Source organism: Anomalospiza imberbis, chromosome 4, assembly GCF_031753505.1.
Source record: "Anomalospiza imberbis isolate Cuckoo-Finch-1a 21T00152 chromosome 4, ASM3175350v1, whole genome shotgun sequence".
Taxonomy (NCBI): Eukaryota; Metazoa; Chordata; class Aves; order Passeriformes; family Viduidae; genus Anomalospiza; species Anomalospiza imberbis.
The window spans coordinates 5,242,665-5,267,403 of record NC_089684.1 but is presented as its reverse complement, the minus strand read 5'-3'; the positions used below and the strand labels follow the sequence as shown (position 1 = coordinate 5,267,403).

Here is a 24,739-nt window from a genome sequence, read left to right as displayed (position 1 = left end):
ACACAGCTCCTTTCTGCCTCTGCCTCTGCCCCTGGCACGGTGATAAAGATGTGCTGGGTTGGGTCGCTCTCACTCCCCACTTCTGGTTAAGCCGAAGGGCTTAAATGTGTTAAGAGGGCCCTGCTGCCCTGGCAGGTGGGGCTACGTTTTTGCCCCGCAATATCAGATGGGATTCTGACTGCAGGGGAAATCTCACGCTTTGTTTGCCCGGCTCTCCGGTCGCAGCCGGCCGCTGCCCGGCGCCCCGCAGGCGCGCAGGCTGGCCGGGGCTGCCCCCGGGCCTTCCGCCGGCGCGGAGCTCCCCGCCCAGGGCGGTGCGTGCCCGGCGTGGTTTGTTTCGCTTAGCAACGCCTGCCGGGCCGCAGGCAGCGGGCAGCTCCCGCCGGAGGCTGCCGCTCCCTCGACAGGGCTTGCGGCGCCGCTGAAGGGGCTCCCGTCACAGCCTGCCATGAAGGTGGCGGCCCTGGGGGCGGGCGCCCTTCTTTCCAGGCTGCGCCGCTCCCCGCCGGCCCCCAGCCCGCGACCCCCGTCCGGCGCCGCGGGCAGGGGAGGCCGCGCCCCGTGCCCCGCGCCCAGCGAGACGGACAAGGAGCCCGGGCGGCGGGCGGCGGCCAAGGGGCTGCTCATCACCCTGCCCGACATCGGGGAGGAGGCGGCGGCCGAGGGCGATGAGGCGGCCGGCAGCCCGCGGCTTCCCACGTGAGTGAGCGCCCCGCAAACCTGGGGGCACGGGGGAGCTGTGCGCCCCTCACTCCTGCAGTTTCCTTCCACCTGGCTTTTTCTGCCTCTGGGTGTCCTGAGAAGTACCGAACATCTCAGTGGGCAGGGTTTGCCTTCCCCCGGCAGTATGCCAGAGGCAGGGAATCACATCTTCACGGGCAGGAGCGATGGCTCGCCCGGACTGTGTGCGGCGCCGTAAGGAACGCAGAGCTGGAAGACGCTCGCTGTTCCGCGGGGAAGGGGACGGGAGTCAGAGCCCGGCCCCGCACGGCCGGAGGAAAATTGTCCCGTCCCCACCTCGGGATGCGCAGGGAGAGAAGCTGAGGTCCAGAGGGCGCGCAGGGGATGGTGAGCTTGAGTAGGTATCGTAAAGGTCCCTCACGTAGGTGTGTGAGTTGTACCAAGTTCTGTCCCGAAGTTGCTACTGCGCATCAAAGCAGACATTTCAGTCACTGCCTAGTGAGGTTCTAAAGTGTCAACAGCAGGTGTGCAACTTGGTTTGGATGCTTCTGTGTTTAATTTTCAAGTCTCACCTTAAAACGTTTGGGGTTTGCTGCATGTAACAGAAGCCTGTTAAATATGTGTGCTTCCCTTTGGTGATATTTTGCTATAGCAGAGGTATAATGTAGTGGTTTCTTAGTGCATTTAAAACAGAAGAGTTTATAAAAGTGAGCAACAGTTGCATTACTGTATTGGTGGAATTTTCCATACTATTACAAAAAAAGGGAAAGCTACTGTATATATTTTATGGACATCTATAGTTGCTGCTTCTGTACTACTAAACTGTGCTAATCTTTACAACTGACAATCAGAAGAACAGTAACGTTTTGTTAGGTGTTGATAGGAATGAATGTATATTTAAGTTTTTAACTCTAAAGGACTGGAATCTCTTTTAGTACACTTAAATCTTCTGATGGATTTTGGAAGCTCTGAGTTCAGTTTCCATGTAGCATAATATTTAAAGTAGGAACACAAATCCTCCCTGACATACTTTTTTTATTTCCCCAATCTAGAGCTTTTTATTTTGTTTCAGAATATACTGTAAGCTCTTTCAGGCTTAAACATTTACTGTATTTGTGTAAAATAGTAGCCTTTTATGAATAGGGAGGTTAATCTGGTTTTATGTGTAGTAACAGAGCTCTGTTTATAAGATATTTGGTGCTTTATATAAACAATGCCAGAACAAATCAGTGTTATGTCCGTGTAATTTCCCCTTAGCTACTTCTTTTTTTAACAGCAAAAATAAAGCCAAGTAAAATGTCTACGACTTTTATAATTAAAAAAATTGAATAATGGAATCCACTCTTAAAACAAACTGATTTTGTTGGGATGAAGAATAAACCCTATTATTTTAAAACTGATTACGTCCAGCAAAATACTCATTTTGACTTGCTATTGAACCACGTCTAATTGATATCACCTAATTATCCCCTAACTTATGCCTTTGTATGCATGGTGGCATTTCAAATATTTTATTAATAGCAGTAAAGGTTATACTGATAAGGTATTGTCTGTCTTCAAAAAACCAAAACCAAACCAGAAAGGTAGAAGGAAAAAGATACATCACTTTGACAAGGAAAGTCTATACCTCCACATTAGCATTTTTTTAATTAGGTGTTTTCACTTAAGCTTTTAGAAGAAGCATCTTAATTAAATATTGAAAACCTTAGTATTCCTTGCTTAGAGTTGAGATTAGAATTTGTGAGTTGCAGAATATAATAATATATTATTGATAGTTATACACAGGAAGCTTTTGCTTACATAAAGTAAGTTCCTTCCTTACAAGTTTTATTGCTGTTTAAAATGATTTAGAAGACATCGATGGCCAGTGTGTTTTCATTGATAGCAATCTATGATGAGTAATTGGTTAATAAAGGAAAGGATCCATGTCTTAGTATTTATGTCTTAGTATTTTTTTCTTAAGTATGGATGAGCTGATAGCAATGACAGTGCATAGTGCAAAATAGTGAAAATCCGGGACTGATTTCTTACTATCTTTCTCAGACATGCTAAATTTTCTGATTTCCACAGCTAGCAACTACTTGTCCTAATAGTGTATAGGGCTAAACTATGGCAGTACTTTATGAGATTTAACGTTTACTATTTACTTACATAGCAATTTAATGTTCTTTTAACCAAACTGAAGGAGGATTTATAATGAATAAATATTTTTCTTCATAATGGAGAAAAAATATCATAGTTTTTTACTCTTATTTGAAAGAAAATATATTCTGCTGTAAAAGACCATGACTTCTTCAGAGAATATGAAGATGCTTTATGCTACACTTACAACAAATGTAATGTTCCAAGATACATAGATTCTTTTTTAAAGAAACATTATTATTATTGCTATCCTAACATGTTGCGATAGGTAGGCGAGATAACAACCCCGGCCTAGTCTAAATTGGGCAAAGCTTAAATTATATTGTTTAGAGGTGAGTAATACTTTGTAGAAACTAACTTTGATGCTTCCTATTTTCAGAGTGCTTCTGACACATGGAAAAAAATGCTTGTGAACTTGATATGAGAAGTGTAGCTTTATCTGTGATGTACAAATATCATTATCTTTTGTCAGCTTTTATTTCTCGAGGCTCAAGATTTGGGTTTCGAAATTATTAATTTTGAGAATGTGGATATAAGTAACCTGATGAGCTGCAGAAGAGAGTGGGAACTCTGATTTCCTGTCTTCTGTTTTACCCACTAAAAGCAATAAATCCCTTTCACACTGTAATGTGTACTGACCTAGATAGGGCATTGTAGTGTTACTAAGCTGGTCACTTCCCTTATTGTACTGATCTAAAAGAGTAAATACAGTAATGCGGTGGTTTGCCATGGTCTATTTTTTCATTGAAATTAAATGTACAAGAACTCAGAAGCAAATTTTAATTTCACGTGGTCCTACACATTCATCTACACTCTCTAGATGGATGCTACTAAAAATAATTCCTAACATTTAGTAATATTGTATATAAACCTCAGTTTTTGGAAAATGATATGGACTTCCAATAATGGTTTGGGTTGCAAGGGACTTTAAAGATAATTTTTAAAGTCCCAATCCCCCTGCCATGGGCAGGGACATCTTCTACTAGACCACATTGCTCAAAGCCCTGTCCACTCTGGTCTTGAACACTTCCAGGGATGGGTCATCCACAGCTTGTCTGGGCAACCTGCTCCAGTGCCTCATCACCTTCACAGTAAAGAATTTCTTCCTGGTATCTAATCTAAACTCGCCCTCTTTCAATTTAAAGCCTTTCTCCCTTGTTCTACCACTACATGTCTTTGTAAAAAGTCCCTCTCCAGCTGTCCTGCAGGTCCCCTTTAGGTAATAGAAGCCTTCTCTAAGGTCTCCCCTTTTCTTCTCCAGGCTGAACAATCCCTGCACTCTCAGCCTGTCCTCGCAGGAGAGGTGTTCTGGATCTCTGACCATCTTCATGGCCTTCCTCTGGGATCTCTCCAAGGGGTTTACATCCTTCTTTTGCTGGGGCTCCAAGGGCTAGATGCAGTACAAGCTAATCCACTAGAGAATAAATGTAAAAAAAAAAAAAAGCAACCACAAAGCCCTTAAACGCAAAGAATCTCATGTTAGCTCTAAGTCCTTTAGTTTTTCTTAGATGGAGAGGACTTGTTTGTTGGAAACTAAGATGATATGTTTACAACCAGGCATTTTGTTTCTGATCCAGGGCTCAATAAACAGGATTATTAAGTCAACCATGAAAAGAAGAGGAAGGACCCTCAGTCTTTGTTGTTACTCTTAACTGTCATGGACTCCTCTAAAATGTTGTGAGTTAGTGGACTATTTCTTTTTAATTGTTAATTAATGTAGAGTTCAGCGTACATTGTTCATGGGGGTCACACTTTTAGTAAAAGTTTGGGCCCATAATAGGCATTTTTTATTCTTCATCAATATTTTTGGTAAGGAAGAAGATTCTTGGATACTGCAGTATTTTCGTGAAAATTTGTAGTCTTTTCAGTGGTGAGATTATTCCTGTCAGTTTTGTCAAATACTAAAGGAATTAGAGATTTCTTGTCTTACAAAATACTTGGGACTGAATTAGTCAGTCTTTTTTCACTGTTGCTACTGTCTTGTTGGAAAAGTTTTGATGTGGTGTGAATGTGTACTTGTGCATGTGTGTACATCATATGGATAACAGTGTGGAGATTTCTGTGCTGTTTTGAGTCCTTCATTCGAAAACATATGTTCATAATGTTCACAAGTTGGCATGTGATAGTTTTTACATTCTTGCTCTGATGACTTCTGTCTCCTGAGTAGATGCTGTGTTTTTAATTCAGTATGAGAATGATGCTGATAACACACTGATGTTTGGTTGTTGCCAAGCAGTGCTTACCCCAGGTCAAGGACTTTTCAGTGTCCCAGGCTCTGCCACTGATGAAGTGCACAAAAAGCTATGGGGGAGCATGGCCAGGACAGCTGACCTGAACTGGCCAAAGGGATATTCCACACAGGTGGTGGGCAGTGGCATTGTGCAATTGCTTATTTCTGATTTGCATTCTGATTTGCATTTTATTGCTCCATATCTCTCTCTCTCTCTCTCTCTCTCTCCCTCTGTAGTTTTTAGGAAAGAAGTTGTGGTTGTGGAATGAATAAAGGATTGTTACTTTGTTTTTTAGTAGTGCCTTTCTTCTAGTACACCACCATGTAAGTCACACTATAGCAAGAATAGAGGAAAACTTTCAGGTCCTCAAATCTCTTTGGCTGCATAATGTTTTAGCAATATGACAACACATCTTGATATCTCAAGCCAGGGGTGTTTGTGATTACAGAGGAAGGAGAAAAGTATTTAGTATGCCTGAGCATGTGCAGACTAAGGTCTCCCCACAATTACATTGCTTCACTCTGTGCTATAGAATTGTCACATTTCAGATTTTTTTTTTTTTTAATTCTAAGAGGATAAATTTTGCACCTGTTCTCAGTGATTCATTATATATGTGCAATTTTCTTCAGAGATCAAGGAATAGAAGGGAAAACATGGTCCAATCTGTTATGCTGCTGAAAGAAGTCTGATTTAAAAAAAAAAAAAAATTACTGGATTTCCAAATTTACTTAAAAAAAATACACGGGGAGAGTCTTGTGGATCAATTCCAAGTGTTTTGTTAGGCTACTATTCTGTCCCTGTCTCTTCAGACACTTGATCCTGCAGCAGTAAATGCCTTCTATCAGGTCCAAAGAAATAAAACACCTTCTCTAAGACACTAATTAGCATTCTATATTATTGCAGTTAATTAAGATGATAGTATTTTTCTCAGTGTTGATTCATAATTTATATTAAAAAGTCAGATTTACTTCTGTAGTATCTTGCACTCAGAAATTGCTTGTATTTCCTATAACCAAGAATTATACTAGCAGTTACCTTTTTATACAGAATCAAAATTACAAATAGATTTAAAATTATATATATAATACCTTGCAAGCTCATGCCATCTTGAATGCATTTCAAAGTTACAAAGCCTTTAAAATTTGCAGAAGAATAAAATTACTATATACAAATAAGCCTGTCTTAAAAATTGGAGCAGTTTATTCTTAGTTTTATAAAGATAGGAACAGAACTCAACACAGATCATGGCTGGAAAAGCTTTACATCTGTTTCGGAATTCAATATGAAAATGTCTAATAGGAGGCACTGCACTTAAGTGTATGTACTACAAATAGCTGCCTGAGATGCACACAGATTAAGATTGTATTAAAAATGATGGCCTGCTTTTAGTGTTATCAGTGATTTAAGAAAATAATTACATTTGCTTCTTTATTGTTTTTCTTCACTCCAGATGAAATAACAAGTGAAAACCTTGACCCTAAGGGGAAGGAGGTCTTGGGTAGAAGAGGTGATTTTGTATGCACCTAGTGAGCATTCTGTGCAGGAGGTAGCCACAGAGGACTGACAAACTGTGGATGGTGATGCAGGCAAGCACAGAGAAACCTTCATGCTTTCATTCCAATGCTACCTACTTTTTGAACCAAGAGAGGCTTTTATGTTTATTTACAAATAGAATTTTAACAACATATGAAGAAAATTGGCATTGTAGCAAATTATGGTAGTTTGTTCTGATCAAAAAGATAGTCACCTGAAAAATTCATTAGGAGTTCAACTGTACGAATGCTCCCAAAGCAGTTGAATCATTAAAGCATCAGTAACCCATGCATAGCTTCAAAAACAGTGAGTGACATTTTTCTAAAAGGAAAGGGCCAATCAGGTGGTATGATTAAACACTATCAGTGGAAAAACTCTGATAATGATGCTTTATATATAGTCAGTACTTCATTCATTGACCAAAACCAGATGACTGAAAATACTAAAGCACTTCTGGCAGTGCTCATTAATAAAGACAAGAACAAAATGAAAATGATCTCCAAGCCTGGCGTGACACTCTCAAATGGAGACGTGCTATAATTTTTGGAGTGTATTTTTGCTAGCTGTCAAGCCTCTGGCATGTTCAGTAACAGTAATGATAAAGTAGTGTTGCTAAAAGCTAAGAAGGTCATAATTTACTACATTACCTTTCAAGGTAGGTTTTCTTTTTTCCTTCTCCTTAATAAGCTATGTCATTTCTAAACAAACAAGACAAACATATTATAGCTGCCTTAAAATAATTTTCTGCAGAAGGCTAGGTGAATGTTCTATTAAATTTCTTGTAATTCTGTTTCATTTACATGCACCAACTGGAGTTATGTCAGCTAAACTATTCCTAGGATTTTTTTTCAAGATATGCCATAAGGAGTCTGATTTTGAGAAAGCTGAGGCACAGGGATTGTAAGCAGGGACAGGCATTGTTGTCATATGCCTGGATTTTCTTTGTATTGCTGCAATAAGTGATTAAATGCTGAGCCCAATTGACTGCTTTCATGAGCTATAAAAGTCACTGGATATGTCTCATAAAAGGTCCAGACTACTGAAGGAAGAATTTGGTGCTACTGTATTAACCAAGTGTAAGAATGCTCAGCCCTGACACAGTTGTTACAGCAGTCTTCAGATAGTATGACCTTCTCTGGGGACTGCCGATGACATTCAATACTGTCTGCTATACCTGGCAGTTTGTGGTGACTGAAGTTGTTGCAAGAGAGTGACAGTGCTTTTCCTAAAGATCCTCTCAATGCTGAAAAAGATGTGTTTTGTCAAGCAATACAGGGTGAGCTTACCATGGCTGACTGCAACCAAATTGGTCAGATGACTGTCTGATCTAGAAGGAAAAGGATGTGTGTATTTCTTATGAATTTAGTATTTTCTGTGATATAAATATTCAACTACAATACTGTGATGCGTGCCTGGAATGTTGTACATTATCGATGTGGAAAAGTAGTCATGTCATGTCTGTTTCTTGCTTGCTCCAAAGATGGAGCAGCATTAGCTGGTGAACGTGTGGAAGCACCATTTTGTGCATTGACAGATTTTCAGTGTTGTTTGCAACAAAGTTTGTACATTCTGCTCAGTGAACAAGATACTGACCAGGAGTGTCTATTCACTTCCAAGAAAATGCCCCTGACAGGTGGGTACTGTGTTGAGAGTGACCCTTTACAGAGGAATTTGAGCAAGCCGGATTTGTGGAGTTACAGTTTCTGTTTGCTATATCACTTCAAAGAAGAATAAGAAATAGACTTCCATGGTAATTGTCCCAGACCAGTTTAAGAAAGATTGGTGTGATTTCAAAATCTGTTTTTTTCCAACAGATGTATTTCCACATTTATGCTATAGAGAGTTTATAGTTTAATTTCTTTTATACTCTCACATCAAAGTTTTATAGAAATCTGGCATACAAATAATAATCTCTTGGTTTTACGAACCAAGTGTGGGATAGATAAACAAGCAGAAAGTGAGAATATGAGTGAAATGAATAAAGAGAATCATTAAGGTTGGAAAAGACCTCTAAACATTAAGTCCAACCATGAACCCAGCACTGATGTGTTCACCGTTAAACCATGTCCCCATGTGCCCACCTACGCTCCAGGGCTGGTGAGTCCACCACTTTCCTGGGCAGCCTATTAAAATCTTGGCCACCCTGTCAGTGAAGAATATTTTTCCAATCATATCCAATTTAAACCTCCTCTGGCACAACTTGAGGCTACTTCTGCTCATCCTGCCTCTTGCTGCTTGGGAGGAGAGAACAACCCCTACCTGGCTGCAAACTCCTTTTAGGTAGTTGTAGAAAGTGATAAGGTCCCCCCGAGCCTTCTTTCTCTCCAGGTTTAACTGCCCCAGCTGTAAATGGTAGGTTAAAAGATAAAGCATGTCTTGTTATGAGAGCATGATGTGGTCAGTAGGTTTATGTTTGTAACAAATCATGCTTCCAAAATAGTAAAGAACATGTAACTATGTGAAATCTAAGAAAATTAATTATTTCAGACAACAAGGCAGCAGCTTAATTAGAAATTAAGATAGTATACATTGCTGGCAAGGGAGCAATGCATAATAAATATTTTCTATGGGGGCTGTGGCTACAAAACAGACTTTGAATCATCTGTTAAAGAGGTCTCATAGCACGTGTGACAGATAATAAAGTTAGCATTTTTCTCTGTTAACTGACTTTTCAAAACTCGTCTGGTTGAATGCCTTTTGGCATGTCCTTTGTTAGTTGCCTCCAGTTCCAAATTAGAGTGATGGAAATAGTATTAGTACTAATAATATCCTCCTTCACAATTATTTATCCATTTAATTTTCATTGTGTTGGTTGGAAAGGAAGAAGGGGCTTGGTTTAGAGAAGTGCAAATGATATTGTGGGGTTTTGTGGTGGTAAGGTGTGGGGGTGACCAATGGCTGAATCTTGTTGCTGCAATGACAAAAAAGCCTTCCAAAACAGTTGCACAAAATTTAACTCTTGCTTTTGGTCTCTACACTGTGGAAATGTAGGAGAAGGTGGAAGGTTAAAATTGCATTTTCTTAACAAGGACATAATTTGCTATTCTAGATTTCATCTGCTTGGATAAGATTTTCTTGACAAAGGACTCTATTTTCATGTGTGTGCGTGTGTCCGAAATGTTGGACAAACCTGCTCCTATAGAAGAATGATTGCTAAGGACAAGGAAAGTTGTTATTACACACGCAGTTTCTTAATGATTTACTGACACGGAAGAATGGAGCTTTGAAGAATGCGGAACTTTCATTACTGGACGGGCTAAAAGAAAGTATTTTATCATCAGAGAACAAATGCTAGGCATTTTCTATACGCCTATCTTAGTGAGTAATATTTTGTTTGGTTATGAAACTTCAAATGCCATTTAAATGCTGCTGTTTGTTTTCCTGTAAGGTGAGGCTTCATTTGCCTTGCTTTTTCAATCTTAATTTTCAGCATATTTAATACTGCCTTTATTTTATTTTTTCTTTCTTGTATTTTCTTCTTGCTTATAAGCAGATCTGCTTCCTACTTTAAGAGACACTTTCTGCAAAATATACAGACGCCAGAGATTTTATGTCCTGGAGCTAGAGATGAATGGAGCTAGTGGATTACTGGAGCTAGTGTAAGTCTGCAGCTGGCAGTCTATGCTCTGCCCTGGCACCCGTGCTGAAGAAGATCGGTGCACAGGGGCAGTTCGGAGGAGAACTCAATTTACAAGGGAAAATCTTTAAGTAGTTGGCTAGCATCGCATAACCCTTGTTCATCTACGAAGGCGAGGGAAACCTCCTCTGGTCAGAAAGACCAAGCTCGGCGTTCTTTGGCTGCGTGTTGCGAGGCGAGAGATGGGGAGATTGCAGCGCTCCCGCCCAGGCTGAGGCTTTAGCTTTTCGTGGGGAGGCCCGGGGGGGTGCGAGGCCTTGCCGCGGGGCGTGGCGCGGCGCGGCGCGGGGAGCCCGCGGGCGGTGCGGGCGCTGGCAGCGGGCGCTGCGGGCGGAGCGGCGCTGCCGCCGCCGCCGGGGCGCTGCGAGGGGCGCCCCCATGCGCGGGGCGCGGGGCGCCGGCCCGCCGGGCGGCGGCGGCCGGGGGCTGCTCGTCCTGGGGTGAGTGTGGCGGAGGGGCCGGGGGCTGCTCGTCCTGGGGTGAGTGTGGCGGAGGGGCCGGGGGCTGCTCGTCCTGGGGTGAGTGTGGCGGCGGGGCCGGGGGCTGCTCGTCCTGGGCTGAGTGTGGCCCCGGGGCCGGGGGCTGCTCGTCCTGGGCTGAGTGTGGCCCCGGGGCCGGGGGCTGCTCGTCCTGGGCTGAGTGTGGCCCCGGGGCCGGGGGCTGCTCGTCCTGGGCTGAGTGTGGCGGAGGGGCCGGGGGCTGCTCGTCCTGGGGTGAGTGCGGCCCCGGGGCCGGGGGCTGCTCGTCCTGGGCTGAGTGTGGCCCCGGGGCCGGTGCCCGCGGCCCGCCTGCCGTCCTGCCGGGGCGGCGGGAGCGCTGCCGCTGTATTGCCCCCATGTAATGCCCGTCGCTGCGGAGCTTTCGCTGAGCAGCCGGGAGCTGCTCCAGCTTCTGGTGTTCGCTTGCTAGCGCAGGGGAAGTGATGCTATAGATGTGCTGGGAGGGGTTTTTCCTATCGTTTTATTTTATTGCAATAATTTCCTGGCACATCTAATGGCATGTGAGCCAAGGAGTCGGGAGACGTAGTACAACAACATGCAGTGGAAAAATGTGGCAGAAACACTACTTTGCTCCACCTCATGTCAAGACAAGAGGACACAGCCTGAAGTTGTGCCAGGGGAGGTTTGGCTTGGATATTAGTAAGCAGAAGGTAACAGAAAGTGGTTTCTTCCTCCAGTGGCGTTTCCTGGGAATCCGACCTGGGTAGTTTGAGCAGGTAAAGAGCGGTGAAGTGTTAAACCTTGGTGATGTATAAAGTTGTGGAAAAATACTAAGAACAAGGGTCAGCTATTAAAAAAAAAATAAATTGAAAGACCTTGTAAGGCTGGCTGCCTGAGCAATAAATAATACGGCAAATGTTAGACAGAGGGGGATGTATGGGAACAGAAGGAAATAGCATTCCATGTAGAAGATGGACTGTGAGTTACTTCACTGTTACTTCTTGGGAGATAGATCTTGGTGTTAGGACAAAATGAGACTCAAGTCATGGGATTGGACTTTATGAATATTCATAGAGCCTCCTGGTGCTTACTGACCAAAAGCAGAGGCATAGGGAAGAGATTGGATATGGAGTGCAAACACATGGAAATGCTTTCCACTGCTGTTTTACCAGCCTTGAAGAATTTTTAATTTAAGCCCTTCCATGATAAGAAGTTCAAACTTATGGTAGGTTTTGCTGTTTTCTTAACCAAGACATAGCAGTAGGATGTGTGATGTAGTCCGTTTGAGTGGGGAGTTAGATTTTGACGAGGATTTTTGATTCCTTGTAATATGTGTAATGGAAAGATAAATATCGGAAAGGATAGAAGGAAGACAAAGCAATCCTAACTGTTGCAGGGCCAATCTGCAGTTCTTGTCTAAAGAAATGAAGAAAATTCTTGGAACTGTGAGCTGTTTTCTTATAGTTACTCATTCACAAATCTACTTCGATGCAGTCATGCCACTGTGAGGCTTCTATGGCATGAAAATAGGTGAAGCAATCAGTTGTTGTAAGTGTTTCCAAGGAACACTTTCACACATCTGTGTATGTTCTGAAGAGGTGGGTTTAGCATATTAATGACCCAACTTCATGCATCAAATATAATATGTAATTATGAACAGTTGTGTAATTATAAACAGTTTCAATCTAAGAAAACAAACAAAAAGAAAACCCAACAAAAAGCCCTACCCTCCCAAACAAAGGAAAAACATTCCTTCATTAAACTGCTGTATGGGCAATTACTGGTTTGTGCCTTTGGTCTGTTGTTGCAATATTGAGGTGCTGCTTCTTTTGTATGTACTTCTTGCAAGTTTTGAAGTGCAAAATCCAAGGAGGATGCCAGTGGAGTAAAGCAAGTCTCAAAGTAAAAGTACATGTTTTTTAAACATAACTTTGTAAGTAAGGCAAATAAAAACTATTTTAAAGCAAAACAGTCTGTTTTAAGCAAATGTTTGTATTGATGGATAGGACTGAAAAATTGAAAAATTCAACAGAGTAGTTGTCTTCCTCCCCTTCTCCTTTCCCCTGCCCTCCTCACCCCCCCTCCCAGTGGAGATGTGAATTAACTTTATTTAAAATTATGGAATGTTATGTTTCTGTGTTTATAGGAAGGGACTTTCCAGAGGTTCTCCAAATCCGTGTCTCTCTGGAAAAAGTGGAGTATCTCTTCCATCAGTATTTGCAAGAAATGTTCAAGAAGCCATTGACAGTTATACCTGGTAAACATGTACTTCTGAAATAATACTTAATTAACTCACTTCTGACTTAGATATTTCCAGATTGGAGTTAATTTTCACTAATCATTCTTCCAGTAATTCTCATGGATAATAACAATTGCACAATATAATGCAGGATACAAATTGACCTAACTTTCTGTTTAAAGGGTTTGAACTTTATTCCTGGTTTGTGATATGGATTTAAGTATTTTAACATCATAGCAGAGGGTACTGATTAGGTCTGTAAGGGAAATCAGACTTCATGATTAAATTGAAATCATTCTCACCAACGTTGCAGGTTAGTTAACTTTCAAGAAATTTTATTCCAGATGACAGTGGTTAGGATTTGCCTGCACATCCAATTACCACTGCTTTCCCTGCATCCTGGGGTGGGTGGTAGCTGGCAGGGACCAGCTAGAACTTTGGGGGCTTGAGTTGCTGTGGCTCAAATTTTAAAGTGCACCAGATTTAGCAACATAAAAAATGCTGCATAGAGACATGTAACTCAGTGCTATTTGAAACATCTGCAGAGGTCTTGTGTTTAGTTTTGCGAAAGTTTTCTTGTGGTAGCTTCTAAGTGAAAGTGTTAAAGAAAGCTTATATTGTCTTTCATCTGTTTTTCATGTGATCACTAGCTGATGTGGAAAAACCAAAATAATTGTTCGAGCTGGAAATATAGATACATGCATATAATTATAGTCAAATACATACACACATTTATATGCATATTTTAGAGTGCCATACAGTTGCAATGGTGTATATGCATGCAAAAACTTAATAGCGTTGAAGGAATTGCCTTTAAGGCAGTAAATAGTACTAATAGGAGCATGTATTCACTCTACTTTAAAATATCTGCTTGCACCAATGACTTGATTAGTTGCTCTATTTAACAGAAAATAATTGTGTTCTTCATTTTAATTTGTCTTCTTTTCAGTGAGACACTTTCATCGCTTTCACCTAGTGGTTGTACAACACCCACGGAGTTGAATAATTCTTGGTCTGGAATAAACAGCTACACTACTAGTTTGTCTACTGAAAGAAGTTCGGTTTACTCCTGGAGGGATGATGTATGTCACAGAAACTTTTACAGTACCCCTTTCCCTAAATATTTTAGAAAATATTAATTTTTTACTGATGTTGGACATGCAGTGCCTCATCCATAATAGCCTCATGAATAAGTGTGTTAATTGAATATTTAAAAAATAGTTCTGGTTGCACGTTGGTATTGGTGCAGCTAATGTGTAACAAAGGAAAATGGAATAAAATGATAAATGATGAAGTCTGGGGAAAACAAAGCTGTTTTACTGAAGAAGATAGGCTTAGGTTTCTGAGTCCAAGTGAATGATAAAACATGTCTTTTCAAACACCGCATTTTGCAGGCAATGTCTAAATGGAACTGTTCTCAATGTTTTCAGTTATGAAGTACATTCATAAACATGCATGTAAATTTCCCAGTTTTGGTAAATATTAAGCTCTTACATTAACTCAGTTATTTTTTGTAAATGATGCAGAGAGAAGTCCTACTATTACAAAGGCAGACCTCTGAAGTGTACCTGGTGCAGGCTGGAAGTGTTAAATATATCCAAAAGTGTTGCAGTTGCTGCCAGTTTCATTTCAGAAAGGCTTCTGTGGCTGGTAGTGGTAGTTATGCCATTCTTTTTGCATAATGCCCTAATCTTTAGGGTACTGACCCCATCTGTCGCTGCCAGCCCTTCAGGAGAAAGCCTGACTCTGGATATTACAGTAACCTGTGTGAGAGTTATTGTCTCATTCTTTTTCAGTGTGATTCCTCCTGTACCCTGAAGTGCTTTGAGGCATTCAGCTGGAAGTAAACAAGCATGATTTGGGCCTCATTTTTAGTGTATCAGTTTTTTTAGTGTATCAAAGTATCTAATGTAAGTGCCAAATGTCGTTACAAACCGTGCCCAGCTGAGGAACCCTCAGCCAAGTGCTTGTCTCCATATCACTGGATAAAACCAGACATTTCTCTACTATTTTCATTTGCCTCTGTGGTAACTTAGTCTTCAGTTGCACTGATTTGTAGGTTCAGTGAAGTATGGAAGGGCATTTCTCACACTGACAGCTGTATCCTAAGCCCTAGATTAGGTCACACAGGCATAAGGTGCTCCCTCTTTACCCTCTTAGCTGTTGTACTTAGAAAAGAAGAAGAAGAGCACTTCTTGAAAGGGCTGGGTGCCAGAGATGCAGTGTGTGTGCTTCACATTGGCACAGGGAACAACCTGGGAGTCCAAACCAAAGAACTTATGACTGGTTTTCTCTTTTTTTTTTCTTTTTTTTTCTTTTTTTTTCTTTTTTTCCTTTTTTTTTTTTTCCTTTTTTTTATTTTTGATATGGACTAATTCTAGGCAGCTGTATGTTATATGTTAATGTCAAAGAATTACAGTCTTGTAGTTCCTTTTTGCTAAATCAACTTGTTCCAGCCAGCTATCTGGGAATTTTTTTTGGGCTTTTTATTTTGGATTTTTTTGTTGGTTGGTTTTTTTTTTGGTTTTTTTTTTTTTTTTCATTGTGGTATATAAATTGTGTCCAAAATATATAGTCTGAACATGCATTCTGACATGCTCAGTCAAGTTGATGCATGTTGTTCTGTTCTATAAATATCATGGAAATTTTAGTATGCGTGCATATTTGCTAACAGCTATTAACTTTATAATATATAGGAATTTGATAAAGCCAACACACAGAAAGTGCATCAGTTATTTTTGGAGATTGATGAAATGCTCTTTGAAGGAAAAGTGACCTCCCAAACAGAGAACCTGAAGGCAGAATGTGCAGATTGGGTTGAACAATTTCCTCATATAAGGTAAGGAAGGTAAGGTAAGGTAAGGAAATTCTTGCTAGTAGTAGTTCTAATCAGTTACCATTCTAATTTGAATTTTTGGGGTACCCTCTTATGGTTTGGGCATCAGCAACACTTGTGCATTCAAATCTGTATCTTTGGGACTGGGTTGTGCCATAGCTGCTCAGTAAATCTGGGCAGTGGTGCTTTAGCAACTGATGCCCTTTATTTTGATTAATAAAATGGTTGCAAGTAAAGTTGTCCAGAAATTATTTTATTATATAATTTAGTGTATATTTATTAGAGTTGCTCTCACCTTTACTCTCTTCCTCTCTACATTATGCATGTTGAAGTTCGTGCATTTTCTGAACTTTAACAGTAGCCTTAACTTTCCATGTAAACAGTTTTGATCGGCACTTTTACTCACATTGGTGGATACTGGAGTTGGATAAGTGGAGTCAGAGCAGATGTTATTTGTCTTCTGCATCCAGTTTTAAATGTATCTTACAGAGTTTTTTCATAAGAAAGGAAGTTTGTTTACTTTTGTCTGGCTTTAGAACAATCTAACAAGTTTTACTATTTGCTCTTAAAATTTTTCAACTAGGTTCTCATCTTGTGTAAATCAGCTTAACTTTAATGACTTTAATAATAGGCAATATTAAGGTAATACACAAAGCTCTGGCCCCTCAAAGCAGATTGTTGTGCTTTTGCATTGCCTACTGTTTGCAGGTGCTTGTATTCTGGATATTTGCATATGGCTAAGGTTTCCATCTAGGACACTGCTTGTTCTCTCCTTTTAATTCAGGGTTCTAGGAAAGCAACTCCTAGTGCCAAAGGATGAAGGATTTCAGCATTTTCAGAGCAGAAATGATGCCCATGTAGATACTAAGTGTGTGCCTGGCCTCCTTGGATGTACTGGTCATACAAAAGAGTATGTTAATGTTTTAAGTTTTTGTTTTGGTCTTCCCTCTTCAGAAACACGTACAAATATTACTTCTGTATTACTGAAACATGTCAGTATAATTAAATATGCTCTTTCTCCTTTCTTTGAATGCTTAATGCTGATTTCCTTGATATTTTTTCAGGCTCTGCATCTCAGGCTCTAAACTGATGCCAACAGTATCTCCAATACATACATCATTGGATTCAAGTTCTACTAGGATTTCTGCTTCAGACTCAGCCATGTATTCCTTCCTGGAAGAAGAAATTTACGATGAGGATGGAAAAATAGAGGAATATCTTGCCTTTGACAACAAGGAACTGTAAATAACAGATATATGTATTTTTGAAGAATGTAGTGACAAATTATCAATGAACGGGGTCAGGGTTCCTAAATGGTGTTTCTCTTCTGTAAGATATAGTTCCTTCTATCCCTGTGTTCAGTAACACAGTGGTCAGAACACTCACTGGGCATGTGGAAGATTAGGTATGTTGTCTTTCTAGTGGTTTAAAGCTCACATCTCCCATTTCAGAGGAATGTCTTAACCACTAGTTATTTTGAGGTATTTGATGCATGGAGATTCAATAAAATGAAAATTTAATTTTGAGATGGGGTAGAATGAAGGCATCCTTTCTCCCCAAATGAGTGCCTTGAGCATCACGTTGTGTAGTGTCATTACACTGTGCTGTCATTGTCTGCCCTAATGAGTCTTAAATTCTTTCTGTGCAAAGTATAACAGCTTTGTGAGGAAAGCTGCAGGTTACAGCCTGCATTTAGAGCACTCTTGTGAGCAACATATCATTCAGTCATCTTCTTGAAAGTGTAGCCTAGGTTTCCTGCGAGCCAGCTGAATGTTCCAGCAGCTAGGCTACTGGGTGGATGAAAGATCATCATGTGCTTTTTTCTAAGAGGCCTCTAAAAGGGAAAAGCTTTGGTAGGACTCATTGGGCACAAAGCACAGCTTTATGTGCTAAGGCCTTATGCACACTCAGAACAAAGACATGGTTGTTCTAAAAACCTGAGGAACCTTTCAGAGACCCTTTGAGTTCTCTTTTTGAAAGAGAAGGCTGGGATGGCTGCCTTTTTAGGAAGCGTTTAGGTTTAAGAATACTCCCAGTAGCTTTCTCTCTTTGTTTTAATAAGTAAGCAAACTTAATTTGGGAGGGAGACTTGTCTGAAGGTATGTTTCTCTCTTTTGTCTCCTTCATATGCTTCTTGTTTCCTTCAGTTCTGAAATACCTTGTTCTCCATAACTAAAACATTAGCTGTTATAAAGCCTGACAGGAGAATAACTTGGTCATTTTGTGAGTTGGACCAATCAGCCACATCTCACATACAGTTAAGAATTATGCAGCGTGGCTTGAGGAAGAAGCGAAGAAGTGTCAGAGAAGAGAAAGGGAGGTAGTAGAAACCACTAGGAATTTGGAAGCATCTTTTTGATCTCAAAAAAAACCCAAAACCCCCCATTCCTTAAAAAAACCCACAATGCTATAAAAAAAAAGAAAGAAAGTTAAACCTTTCTTCCTGAGAGGGTGTATTGGAAGACCAAGTTAGGAGATGTAGCTAAAACATGTTTCCCTAGAAACAGAAGAAACAGAAAAAAATTAAAAAGCATAACTATTCTTACTGTAGTGTATAGGAAGAAGGGATGTGTAAGGCTATGGGCTCTACTATTCTTGTCATACTGCAGAAATCCTTTAAAGTTGTTTCATCTTTGATCAATGGTGGGAAATTGGAGATGCATGCAGGTACACAAGGCATGCTGAGAAAGAAATTTTCATGTGAGAGTCCTCTTGACAAATACAACAGATGTTGGTGCCTATGTTATTGTAAAAAGCATAGGATTTCGTCTCAAATGACTATGTGCCACATTTAAAACTTTTTCCTAGACCTGTAGATCTTTCTGTTGTAATGCCCTAATGGGATTTAAAATTTTTTCAATGGAAAGCAAATGAAAGAGAAATCAGTATATGTATTTAATAGGTTCTCTTCCCTTAGGTGAATTTGAGTTTTAATTTTTTGGTTATCTCCAGCGGAATTCCTTTTTTCCATATGGATGTTTCTCTGTTGAAGGAGGGGGTGAGGGAAAAGTCAATTCCCATTGGAATTCTTTTGAATTTGTTTCCTTTATTAGTGAGGATGAGATTTGGGAACAAAAGAAAATGCGTCTTTCTGAGAAGAGGTGTAAGCGTGGCATTCCCCCTGTTTCTCCCAACGCCTGTATCAAAGATGCTGTGGCTTCGGAAGTGTTTGATCATATCTGGAGCAGTGTCATTGGAATATTGGAGGAACTGATTAAAAAAAATTGGGAAACTAGTATCCCAGGTATTTGATATTTTCATTTGAAAATATGGTATTTGTTGAATCTAGTTCAGAAAAGTCATCCTTCCCTATCCGCTTAAATTAAGCAAATATTCCAGACTTTAGTTAAGATTTCAGGTTTTACTGTAATTTAAAAGTTCTTTTGACAGCACAGGTGGATTGTTTATCTCTCTGTATTATAGTTTAGGGAGGATAATTTAGCAGTATTATGATAGGTTTGCCCTTTTATATTTTTGAAGGTCATATAGCTAGTACTTAAACTAGAAAGGAAAAGAATTTGGGTTTATAATAGAAATAAGATGGTAGCATATACCCAAAAAAAGCAGTGTATAGCTGCTGTCAGACGAGGCTGGTATCAACAGGCTTTTAATTATATATATACATATATATATATATATACAAAAAAACCATATATATATACACACACACACATATATCTGGTTGGGGTTTTTTTACTACTTAAAAAGGAAAAGCTCTGAGGATTTTTAGACAGCATTTCCAAGATCTTAGTTTTATTTTCTTAAACAACCCCCTCCAAATCTACCTGTATAGGCCAACTTGTATGTCAGTGTCAGAGAAAGCATAGACAAATGGAAATGCTTTCAAAAACCCATAATTTATATTAGATTTTTAAATAGTGTGGAAACATAAAGTTATGTGCAACTCTTATTTACTGTGTAATATTGTTTGAACCCCAAGAAATGATGGCTGGTAAACATTCTTTCTTATTCCATTTACTTTTTTTGCTGTTGTGCAGAGTGCGACCAACAGATGGAAAAACTGAAAACTGTTACAGTAAAACTGCCACATTTGCCAGTCATTCATATTACAGCAGATACTGGGACCATTCCTCTTTCCAGAGGCTCTGAAGCACAAAGTGTATCTTTTGGGGCTCATTCTGTTTCATCACAGGTAAGAATAAAACAAACCTTCCTGTCAAATGTTCTTTTTTTCTTCCTTGGACACCTTTTTTCCAACCTTGGACAGTCTTGATCAAAACTTGAAAAGGCTCTTTTTCTTTATTTTCTCTTTTTTTTTTTTTCTTTATACCAGTTAGGGGTACTTGAAGTCATATGATTTAAAACAAGATTTAATTCAATGTTCATTTTTTGTTTGTCACTTGTTTTTCTTTGGTGGTCCTTAAAGGTACAATTTATCACTAAGGTATTGCTGCCATTGATTGGCAAAGTCTTGTTAAATTCTATTCTGTCCTTAAAAACTAATTCTGGTTTTATTCTGATCCAGAAATTTCTTCATGGTAGAATTAAGAAGACAAACTAGGATGTGAAGTTGCAACTTGAAGTGCTTTTCTCACAACATTGCAAATTTCAGACTCTCCCATTCCTTCACTTTTTCTTTGCCTCTTGTGGAAGAGGATTCTGCAGTACATCCACAAGCACACTGGCACTAGGCATTATCTGTCTTTGTAGAAGCTTATGCTTATATTGATAAAATGTCCTCTTTTGTCATGCTTGCTGTTTCCTCCCTCTGTTTCTTCATTTCTTGATTTATGTTTTGTACATTTGTTTCCTTTTTCAGCCACTGTTTCTGTTTGTTTTTTGTTTTTTTTTTTTTTTTTTTCCCTGTCTCTCACTACTGAATTCAAGTGACTTAATTTTCTTCCATTGCCTCTTTTTCCATGCTTGCTAAAGCAAAACCAGGAAAGATAGCACAGCAGTCTTGGTTCTCCCCATAGGTGTGCTTTCTTCTGTAGCAGTCCCAGCAGCCAGGAGAAGTAAAATGCTTTGATAAATCATGCCCCTGTACTGAGGGAAAATGGAAAGTTTGAAGAATCAAACTCTGGCTTCAACTGAAATCTGTATTGTAAATCAAGTTGCAGTTCAGTAACTACATTACACAAGTTGTGTTTATAAAATTCTGTTGAAGATAAGCAAAAGAAAAAAGCATAGTTGCCCCATCTACTCCTGAGAATTGTACTGAACCATCTTAAAATAAACTTTTGTAAAAAACAAGTAAAATACCTCTTAACTATGTGCTTTTTGAGATCTTCCTTCTAAAAAAGTAAACGTTAACACATAGTTGTTGCTTTTAATAGATTTACCGTTCCTCCAGCAACTTCTGTAGTGATCTGAGTGGTGTGATGACAATTCAAGCAAAACCGCTCCAGCAGAGACATGCTGCCACAGCAGAAAAAACACAGTAGGTGACATTGACATTTTAAAAATATGACATAATTCACATCATGTAAAAATGTCTTGCAATTAAAAAAAAAATATGAAAAAGGCAGTGATCTTGTGTGATCTTGTGTGATCTTGTGATCACTGATATGCTAGTAATTCGCAGAGGTAGAAATTAAACCACTGTTAAACCCTTGTTTTTCTTGATTCTAATTCCTTCTTTCTTTCTCTTTCCCTAGGAACGAGCAAGAAGGCAAACAACATAACAATGCCTCCAGCACTCCGAATTCAGCACATGCTAGGCTGGGGAGAATTTCTGATAACAGTGTTCTCTCATCATCTCTGGCTCTGCTGGCATCTTCTAGGAAAGTACCAAGGTTACCTTCTCTCACCTCTGACCAACCCTGCTCGGAAGTTCCTAATATGTACAATGATGAAATCCTTAAAGGGACAAAATTGTGAGTTTTTCATTTTATTCTTTTCTCAGAACTTTACTGAAATTTTATCACTGAAGGATTTTGCAAATTACTTGAGAACTATCCCACAATTTATTATTAATTGTAGAATTCAGAGGGAAGAAGAAAGCAAGCAGAGCCATGATTTTTTTAAGGAAAGCCATTTGTTTAACTTCTTTATTGCTGTATTAAGTGCTGTTACTTTCTGTAGCTGAGCTTTATAAAGAAATGTACTACTTAATAATTTCATATTACTTCAGTGAAGAAGCCTGTAATGTGACTACTCCTAAAAGGGGAACCCTTAAAATTCTGTAGGGCTGGCAGCAGTTTATCTTCTGCTCGTGTGCCTGCAACCCGGAACAAGTTACCACCAATAAGCTCTGAGCCTGTTGAACAACACATTTCAGTACCTCGAATGCAACAGAGCCCTGTAAGTTGTGTTCATTATTTTACTGGTGAAGAGCTTCAAGCTATTTAGAATTAAATTATTCTATGTCACTGGTAGAAATGAGTAATTTTACAGCTTGTGTTGGTTTGTATTTAATACATAGTTTTAACATGCTAATGTCTGTTACATTGGGCTGCAATTACAATGCAAGAGAAGGCAGTTCAAAACCTTAGGTCATAGACAAATTATAGTGGAAAGACTTGTCTGACAACAGAAAAACCTGTTAAAAAAAAAAAGCTAAAAAGAACCAACCAACAAGATAACAAGATAGTAACCTTGCTCTTCTATGCATCTGGATTTAAATAGCTCTTTTCAGTGTTTTATTCACTAATGTTAGGTTGTAAGAATTAGAAAACTATGCTGACTGAAATAGAAAATGATAACAACTGAAAAAAGCCAGATCATACATTGGCCAATTTTGAAGGTTGGGGAAGTAATAAATCACCAGAATGAAAGTAAATTAGCATGTTGATATATCAACATGCCAACACAGAAACAGTCTTGCATCTGTTTAAAAAACAGGCAAACAAATTAATGCTTTTGGTTATTGAAAACATATTTTTCTTATCTTCTTGTGAACTTTTATATGTCAACAGAAAAAAAAATTAACTTATTCAATTGCTCCATTCTCTTAATGCTCTTTTTAATTCTCTCAGCGTCAAGAACGATATGCTTATAGCAGAGTGTCAAGTGCAGTAGCTGGCAGGACAGAGCAACAGCCACTCAGAGAAAGAACTGTTACTGTTGATCAATTTTCAAGACCCAACACAACTCATACGTTCAAGGTACGTTACAGTGTAAGTGGAGACATGGAAAAAGGGAAGAGGTTTTCTTGCGCGTCTCCTGTTGGTTTACAGGAGGTCTCATTTCTGAGTCTCTCCTGACTTCTGATGTATAAGGATTACCGCTACCTGAGGAATCCCTGAGAAGAGAGGAGGATGCTAAAAGTCTTGGGGAGGGTGTGTGTTGTAGATGTGCTTACTACAGGTGTGGGACTGTTGTATGAGAAAGAATTTTTTTTCAGGTTTTGAAGGGGTGCGTGTGCTAGAAGTGTGCAGTTTTAGCACTGTTTTGAGCTTTGCACTTTGGTAGGATCCAGTCTGTCAGACTAGATCATAAAACCATAATCAAACCCTTTCTGTAGATAAGTGTATCTCACTAGCTAAGAGTATACATTTCCTTTTTACAGAGAGACACACCTCAGAAGAAGTCACTGACTCCCGTGGATTTTGCTAACCACAGAAGAACCGGTCAAGGATTTTTGATAACAGGTAGGCAAAGGAGAATGACTTGAAAGGTAAAAGGCCAACAAAACCTATTAACCCATCATACTGTCAGAAAGTATAGTGCTTAGGGAGAGCCATCTCAGCATAAAAGAAGAACAGGTTTTCTTGGCAGGATTTTTGAGTTTAGATTGAAGCTTCTTCTCACTTGTTCTGAGGGAGTCCTAACTCTTATGGGTAGGAATCCTGTGAAGCTTCTTTTTCTTGTTATGATGTGGTACGAAAAGGATTCTATCTCATCATCTCATCTCATATTTTCTTTTTTTTTTTTTTTTTTAGTATTTTGACATATTTACAACTATAGCAAGAGGATGTAGTGTGCAGGCTAAATATTTTTGCAGCTGCTAGAGTAGTAACACAGTTGCATGCTTGTGAACTGCTCATGACAAATTTTATTTTAGGTCTGAAATTAATAAACTTTTTGTGAGAAGAAAAAGTAGATTTGAAAATGTGCATTTTTAACAAAATTATAAAGCTATCATTAAAAAAATCAGTATTGATTTGCAGCTCTGTCTTGAATTTACAATCCAAAAAAAGAGAGCAGCCCTACGTAGCTCATTTGTTTCATTTTTACAATAAAGCTGACTAGCTGGTTCCTGGTGTATTTGAGTTCTTATAAGTAATCTTTACTTATTTGGAAGTTCCTTGAGTTTAAATAATTATATAATTGACAAAATTATATAACAGGTGATGTAAGAATAAGGGCAGGTTAGAAAATATTGATCTGAGCACATTGGTGCAAGTAACTCATATATAATCTTGGAGTGTCTTTGAGAAACTACAACAATTAGCAATGTTTTATATTTTCCAGGTTCACAGAATTACTCCAGATCCTTTCAGAGAAATCCTCCAACCTCAAAGAAGAGATTTCAGGTTGCTTCTTAACCTGTTTTAGGAAGAAACAGAAACCCTCTGCACTGATTGAAATACTGAAGCACTACATTTGCTACTTAGTATCTTGTGTAACAAAGAAGGTGTGCAACATGCTGGTGTCTGCTGAGCCTTGCAATCCTCAGGATGCCTGCATTACCTTCTTTTAAAATTATTTGAAAAGAGCTTAGAGTAAAAATTATAGCAAAATGAAATAAATGGTTGAGGTATCTGTTCTGTTTGCAGCATCAAGAGACTGCAGCTGCACTTTCTTCTCAGGCATTCCTCCTTTTTATGCCTTTCCTAGGGATTTGTTTTTCTACCTATCAAATAAGATGCATTTAGAACATAAAGTGCTGTCCCTACTTATTTTTGTTTCCTTAAAAATGTTCTAGTCTATCTAAATATTAGTCATATATCAAATTTATACTTTTAAACAGAAGTTTGCAGTACTTCGTCTTTAACTGCTATGTTAACATTTCTTCATGTTTCAGTCTGTCTGCTTATTATTATATTATTATATTTTATCTCTTAAAAGTATTATGTGTACCAACCTTTTCTTCTT

The 24,739-nt window shown here is 39.2% G+C and overlaps 1 protein-coding gene across 4 annotated transcripts; it reads left to right on the top strand.

Annotated features, from left to right (window-relative positions):
• The first annotated feature begins 349 nt into the window (after positions 1 to 349).
• On the top strand, positions 350 to 24,393 carry FAM149A (family with sequence similarity 149 member A). Of its 4 annotated transcripts, none has more exons than XM_068186928.1 (14): positions 350 to 699; positions 12,811 to 12,921; positions 13,853 to 13,985; positions 15,600 to 15,742; positions 16,524 to 16,649; positions 16,804 to 16,980; positions 18,793 to 18,983; positions 19,738 to 19,892; positions 21,037 to 21,140; positions 21,358 to 21,576; positions 21,889 to 22,003; positions 22,678 to 22,818; positions 23,211 to 23,292; positions 24,116 to 24,393. In XM_068186928.1, exons 1-14 carry the CDS (start codon positions 449 to 451, stop codon positions 24,187 to 24,189), a joined length of 2,022 nt encoding a protein of 673 aa, XP_068043029.1. In that variant the 5' UTR covers positions 350 to 448; the 3' UTR covers positions 24,190 to 24,393. The 4 variants fall into 4 exon arrangements, with proteins under 4 accessions (XP_068043029.1, XP_068043030.1, XP_068043033.1 ...); XM_068186929.1 differs by having other exon boundaries at positions 352 to 699; positions 22,678 to 22,806; XM_068186932.1 differs by lacking the exon at positions 350 to 699 and adding an exon at positions 10,574 to 10,664 and having other exon boundaries at positions 22,678 to 22,806.
• Positions 24,394 to 24,739: the final 346 nt, after the last annotated feature.

Excerpts from the sequence above, each read along its gene's own strand:
- FAM149A (XM_068186928.1), top strand. The coding sequence starts at position 449 with ATGAAGGTGGCGGCCCTGGGGGCGGGCGCCCTTCTTTCCAGGCTGCGC. Across the intron at positions 15,743-16,523 it reads GAACAATTTCCTCATATAAG|GGTTCTAGGAAAGCAACTCC; the intron begins GTAAGGAAGGTA and ends CTTTTAATTCAG. Across the intron at positions 16,981-18,792 it reads GCCTTTGACAACAAGGAACT|TGAGGATGAGATTTGGGAAC; the intron begins GTAAATAACAGA and ends TTCCTTTATTAG.